At 39.6% G+C, this 6,839-nt stretch overlaps 1 protein-coding gene across 4 annotated transcripts in view; it reads right to left on the reverse strand.

Moving 5' to 3' along the window:
- The window catches only part of OPA1 (OPA1 mitochondrial dynamin like GTPase), a 49,490-nt gene extending 42,651 nt beyond the window's left edge, over positions 1-6,839 (reverse strand). For 2 of the 4 annotated variants that reach the window (XM_063167002.1, XM_063167000.1), the window contains exons 1-5: positions 6,733-6,839; positions 3,646-3,964; positions 3,243-3,339; positions 1,873-1,980; positions 802-855 (exon numbers count right to left, since the gene is read on the reverse strand). In XM_063167002.1, the coding sequence (XP_063023072.1) occupies positions 802-855; positions 1,873-1,980; positions 3,243-3,339; positions 3,646-3,964; positions 6,733-6,761 (607 nt within the window). In that variant the 5' untranslated portion in view covers positions 6,762-6,839. The remainder of the gene's footprint in view (positions 1-801; positions 856-1,872; positions 1,981-3,242; positions 3,340-3,645; positions 3,965-6,732) is intronic. The other 2 variants (XM_063167003.1, XM_063167001.1) reach the window with 1 other exon arrangement.

Genomic DNA, 6,839 nt, shown 5'->3' on the forward strand with positions numbered 1-6,839 from the left:
TGCAAAAGGCACTTAAAATCTCAAACTACAGTTACTAGAAAATTAAAGCTTCAACCTCTATGAGTTAGTAATTCAATAATCTTTAAAGTTCCTATAAAAAAAATTCATCTTAAGAAACTGAAGAAGAAACTCAGTTAAAAACTCATCTGAAAATTTTATATCTAGTTTATGACGCAGATTAATTATAACACAAGGGAGCAGGGAGCTTCAGTGAGACTATTAAAAGTTCTCAAAATATTGCAGAATTAGTTTTTGAGAAAGAAGGATAATACAAAATCCACTGATGTTACTGTAATGAGAAAAAAAACCTTTCCTATTGTAATGACAGGTTTTCAAAAGAAGCTTCTGGAACAAGCCTGAAATAAAAAGCATCTGCTAAAGACTGTGGCAGAGATACATCAACCATTCATTCCCACAGGGGAGGACCTAGGCAGGAAAAGTTCTGCCCCCAGAGGGTGGCTGGGCACTAGAACAGGCTCCCCAGGGATCTGGTCACAGCACCAAGCTCAACAAGCTTTTGGACACCTCTCTCAGGCACAGGGTGGGATTCTCAGGATATCCCTGAAAAGGGCCAGGAGTTGGACTCGATGATCCTGATGGGTCCCTTCCAACTCAGCATATTCTGTGATTCTGTGATTCTATGAAGTATTCTAAAAATAGTTGGAAAGTCTTTATAAATCCATATTAAGTTGCTGTAAATAGCTGTATTTATATTGATATTCACTCCTCTTAGTATAGTAGTGGTTTAACAGTTTGCTGTAAAAAGGCAGGTTAAAGGCAGGAAAAAGGGCTTTTACACACCTAACAACAGAAGTAGATCAGAAGCTCCTATGACTTCACTAACCAAATTGTAACCTGTGAAAAATCAGCAGAAGAGGGGAAATAAAAATTATAGACACAAAACAAAATGCAAGATAAAGATGAGGGATCTTTGTTTCATTTGGAGGACCACACAATCATAAATGGCCATTATGCCAGTGTGAGTATGATAACAAGAAATTGGTGACATCTCACTGTTGGTCAATAACAACACAATTTTAAACTGTTAAAATTTTAAACAGCCAGAATACATAGGAGATTGTAATCTACTTGTCACTCTGCTGAACTTGGCCCTTACTTAGATTCTTGCTGCATTTGTAAGATTAATTAATTAGTTCTGCCATTGACAGTATTTCAAAGAAACAAAACCACACTTCTTATGCACACTGATATGAAAATATTTTCAAACACACTTAGAACAATGATATAACCCCTCACAGATACATTAAGCCTCCTACTGCCTGGATACAATGAATAGACAAACCATCCCCACGCCTTTTCTGAAGGATTTGGAACTCACCTGCTCCTTTGAAACACTGCCCCACCTAACCTAAATCTCCAAGAAAGCTTTGCTGGGTCCAGAACTAGATGGAAAACATCATTCAATCCAGAATACCTTTCTTACAAATCCCCTATTTCACACAGTTGCAACATTAAGAACCTTCACTCTTAACAATCCAACTCTTTTCTCCTGTAACAGCTGTGATATTGCTACTGTCCAGTGACACTCTCACCAAGTTCTAGCTGGACACAACCAGCTTCTCTCTGACTCACTGAAGAATTGAGCTTTCAAGCTGAAGAAGTTGTTGAAGCTGAACAGAAGTTTTTTATTCAATTTCATATTATAGTTCTCTGCACTTGTTACCAGAATTCTCGCTTTTAAAAATACATCACACTTACCTGTGTCCACAACTCTTTCAGAAGAGATATTCAATGCAAACACAAACATTTCCAGGATCTGCTTTGTTTTAGCATCTAAGGACATACCTACACCCTCATCATCAAATAGGTTCAGCTTTTGAAATTAAAACTTAGCTGAAAATTTGTTCTCACCAGGAGAAAGAAATCCTTTCAGTGAAGCAAGGCTCTCTCCAATCTTTTCAAAGTCAGGCATAAGTTTGGCAAGGTCATCTGCATCAGGGAGGGCTTTGAGAAGTTTTTCTAGGAAAACAATACAACAGTTAGTGAGTTGGGCTTTTTTCTATTATTTTTGGAAAAAAAAAGTCTTAGGCTATAAAACCTAGCAACTGTTTCAGGATATGGCTTTAAAATTTTTTTTAAACAAGTACGAAGAAGTTTCTCTCCACGTGCACCTCCCCCCACTACTGTTGGGAAAGACTATCAGATCTGAAAAACCACTTGCTTTTTTAGACTTTGAACTTCCTGATAAGTTGGCTGCCTCAGGTACTTTATAACTGCTGAAAACTTATTGCTACATTTTACCACATTTCATACAATATCCTTTCACTTACTTTGTAGAGGATGTTTTAAAGTTACATGAAACTGTAATTATGCTCATGCCTTTAATCTTTTTAAGAAAAGCTTAGTTTTCAATTTCATAAACAAGCCAATTTTGTGATCCTTAAAATAAAAATCATTACCTTTAAAGTACTATAAAAATGTAGTGTCCATTTGCAGTAAGAACAAGAAAAACTTGTATGAGTTTTCAATCTCTGCATTTACCTATGCAATTCTCACACATGGCATCAAGGCTGGAAGTAAACATCTGTAAGTCCCTCCCAATCCAAAGCATTCTACCATTCTAGGCAGTAAAATCTTTTTTTTTTTTTTTTTTTTAAAGATCATCACATTTCTACCCTGCATACAAAATGCAAGTCTGAGCTTGATTTTCAGATTTCTGTCTTTCATCTAAAAATACACAAAAGACTCTACTGCAACCTGAAGGCTCAGGAAAGCAAGACTATATTTTTCACTTTCTTTTCTTCTCTATCTTCAAGATAATTTTGTGGATAGGCAGGTTTGCTATTCTGCATTTTCAACTTGTCTTTTACTCACACATATTTTTTACTATCTATTTATACCTTCACTTGTAAGTCAATCATATAGAAAGAAAAAAATTTCTGCATAATGCTACCAAAACCTGTGTGAGTCCCCTTGATCACACTGCAACTCTCCTTTCTGGGAGACTAATGGGACTATATGGCTTTATGAAAGGACCAAGAACATTCTCAAATGAAAGGATGCATTAGGGAATATCCATGCTAAGCAGAGCTTACTTTCTTTTTACAAACACACTGATACAAATTCTTTGGTGAAACACACATCAAACTCCAAAAATAAAAGCCCACTCAAATTACAGCTGAAAAGCTACTCTTGGAGTGAGGCCCTGAGGACCTACATTCCTATGTTAAGTTTTACACATGCCAGTCTTTAGACAGAGAAACATCATGGCTTTGTGATACCGATGTCAACAAGTTCATCAAGCTCCCAAATGAAGTCAGGAACAATCCACTTATAATCCTCGAGATCTGGTATCATGTCCTTCCACTGCTCATATGTCTGACAGAGAAAGGAGAAAAATCATGGTAGAAATAGAAAAAAGAAATGTGCATAGAGAAGTATATGAGCAACTACTGCCTACACATAAAACATACTAACCCACCATCTTTAGCTATGAGTAGTACTTTGATTTTCTAAGATCTATAGCAGTTTCCTAAACAATGTTTTCCATATTCACTCCTCTTTATTATCATCAGTTAACCAAGCAATGGCATTCCATATTTTTGTGGCTATAACAAGAACTTCTGTTCTGAAGTATGTAACAGCAAAGACAAAATGCATGAAGTAGCTTCCAGAGATAAATACCTTCTTAGCTGTGTAGCCACCTCCTACTGCAGATCCTAAGATGAGATAGCGAACTCTGAGAAGCCTAGAGGCCAATCTGGCCAGCCAAAAGTTCCTGTGGGACTGGTACCCATGTTTGACATTCAAAAGTTTTGTTTTGTGAAGGGGAAGACGATTCAGAGAAGAGAACTGCTGGATGGATATCCTTAGGGGAGGTCTCTGGAACCTTGCACTTGGGTAGTAGGGATGATGTACACTGCGGGAAACAAGATGCAGGTTTTGAAGCGGTGATTTTCTCTTTATTCCACAGCTGCTGTTCGCTAGGCTCCGGCAGATGACACTAAAAGAAAGAAATAAAAACTTCAGCTGATTTCTTCAACACACCATTAAATCAAAAACCTCTTTAGAAGCAATCCACATTATATTTCAGCTGGTTACAGATAATCTTATTACATCACCTTGAAGCCACATTTTCCAGCCACTACTGCTATACTTATGAGGAAAATAAAAAGCTGCAAACATTGTTAATGGGTATAGTATTTCTAGTGGTTACAGACACAAAACCTTCACTACAAGTTCTGAAGTCTGTTATGGATTGCATTTAACTTTCACACTGCAGTAAGGCAGGTAACAGGTGTGGTAAAGCATGTTTGGGCTAAAGAGTCCACAAAACACTTCCAACATACAAGAAAACATACAAGTTCGGCCTGTCTTATTCTGTGAATAAACTCCTAGAAAACATTAAGTTAGTAGAGGATTTCCAAACTTTTAAAAAACCCAATACACAGAAAAAATTCTTTGTAGAATACATTTGTCCTATTTAGGCCAACCATGTGCTTAATGACACCTTTCAGTTCCTTTCACTTGTTGTGGTTCTAGGATTACAAGATTGTGGTTTTGTCTTGGGTCATGCATAGACAAGATGAGTTCTGGAGGTGGCTGCACCATGTGCATTGATGCTTTCATGAAGAAATTCAGATTTAAGAGGGAAAAGTCTGGAAAATTTGAGTCTGAAAGCAGAACTCAGCCATGAAAAGCACACATTAAAACACAGGAGCCTAATCAAACCTGCCTGTGTTGTGCAAACACATGGTCTGGAATAAAACTTGTGTACTATGAGTGAAATTACAGGCATGAAATTTTGAAAGTTGAAATGAAACCTTGTCCTTTCTCAAGGTTTCCAATATTATCAAGTGCATCTTGTTCCAAATGGGACAAAAAAAAAAAAAAAAAAGCTTTGTATCATTGAAATGGCAAATTACTAATCCCACAATCCTAAAACATTTAAAATTAACAGATTTTAACAAGAACAAGTGAATCATACTTAGTGGACAATACTACAGCACTTTCTAATAACATGCTTTATGATCTATACAGCTCTTTGCCTCGAGATTTTCATGTACTAGAGGTGACAGGCAAGTTCTTAATGTCCAAACAAGTGAAAGACTTTGTCATAAAAAGGACTTTTAATCCAGAAATTGAGCTTTTGGAATCAGAATTCAGATATTTTTCTTTCTTAAAGACCAATTTTGCCAATGATCTAAGTTTAGAAATTTCCTTTAGTGCAATGGGAAGCTCAGTCAAGGAACTCCAGGGACTGCTCTGCCAGTCCTCATTTCTAAGTCCCTATGGCTGAGGACACCTTTGCTGCCATACTAAACCATCTCTGCAGGGCTGGGCTTTGGCAATATGAAACTTAGAACCTAGAAAGAGATTAATAAGCAGGAACAGAACAATTCCTAAACCACTAAAGCATTTCTCCTCTTGGACATGGAATTACAAAAGGCTCAGAAATTAACTACAAACAGAACCAATACAAAAGTGCCTTCACACTTGAAATGTTTAATTTCCCAGTTTTGAAGCCAGGTTTTTAAATCAAGGTGTGAAATCCTGTATAGAGCAAGCCAGTGACTGGGCTGTTCATTATTTTGTTTTGCAGTCATTATCATTTCACAGATATTGATTCTTTTCAGCAGAGACCATGTGGTAGCACATACTACAGCAGTCACTCCTTGTTATTCATCTTCACCGGGGCTAAAGGCATTTTGTGCAATATTATGCAACTTTCTTCTCTGTGATTTTTCTTTTAGAACACGTTGTGTTTTATAACATTGTCTGTGTGCTTAAACTGAAGAAAAATTGAATTCCATTAAAGTTGTCTGGCAAAACCTCAATTCACAACTTCCTTTTGAGTGTTATTGCATGTTTCAAACTCAGCTGAAAATCAGAAATCTTATAATTCATTAAAAGCCCCACTACTCCTCCATCACACAAAAACTTCCATATTCTATTTCCTCCCTCCTCCTGCTGCTGCTAAGTCTCCTGATGAATACTGACCAAAAAATCACCTTGAGGTCTCCAATGAAAAGTACAGCCAGATAGAAAAGGATGGCAGGACAATGCTATTAAGTGAGCACTTAATGAGTTCCAAATTTCAAGCCTCTGCTATGTTGGTTTTAACAATAACAAAAACCATCCTTCCAGACACGAGTGGCTCTGCCTGATTACAGCCTGCAACCTGCAACACTGCACTGAGATTATAAATGTCTTGTAAAACACAAAGTAAGTGGGCGGCTATGCATGTAACTACAAAGCAAATGTAACCCAACAAAGCACACGGTGGCATTTTCTTTCTCACTCAGCACGAGACAACGCTTATTTTCCTACTGCTGTTCCCAAATAGGTGCAGGAACTAGATGATATTCATGTTCCCCTTCCAACCCAAACTATGCCATGACTCTATAAAATTTGCCAAGGAACACCGTGCTGTTATCCACCAGTGCCTGTCACTGCTCCAGCCGGGAATGCTGCAGCAGAACGGTGGCAAACAAGCGGGACGCAAGGCAGCTGCTGGCAGGGACAATGCCGGGACACGACAGCAGCCCGAGCTCCCCATGGCGAGAATGCGGGAGAAGCAGCCCCCTCCCCTCCTACAGGCACCGCCTTCCCCGGTCCCAGGGGAGCCGCAGGCTGGGAGAGAGCCCGGCCCGGGGCTACCAGGCTGCGGCAGCCTCAGGCCCAGCCCTGCGCCACTCGCACCCGCACCTCGCACCCCACCAACCCGCTGTGCTGCGCCGCCTGCGGCCCGCCGGGGCCCGTCCCGCTTACCAAGCCGCCGCCGCCCGCGTCCGCCACATGGTAAGGGCCGGGAGGGAGCGGGAGCGGCCCGGGAGCCGCAGGAGCGCGGCCGCGCTGAGGGCAAGGGCAGCGGCAGC

Source organism: Melospiza melodia, chromosome 12 (assembly GCF_035770615.1).
Source record: "Melospiza melodia melodia isolate bMelMel2 chromosome 12, bMelMel2.pri, whole genome shotgun sequence".
NCBI classification, from domain to species: Eukaryota; Metazoa; Chordata; class Aves; order Passeriformes; family Passerellidae; genus Melospiza; species Melospiza melodia.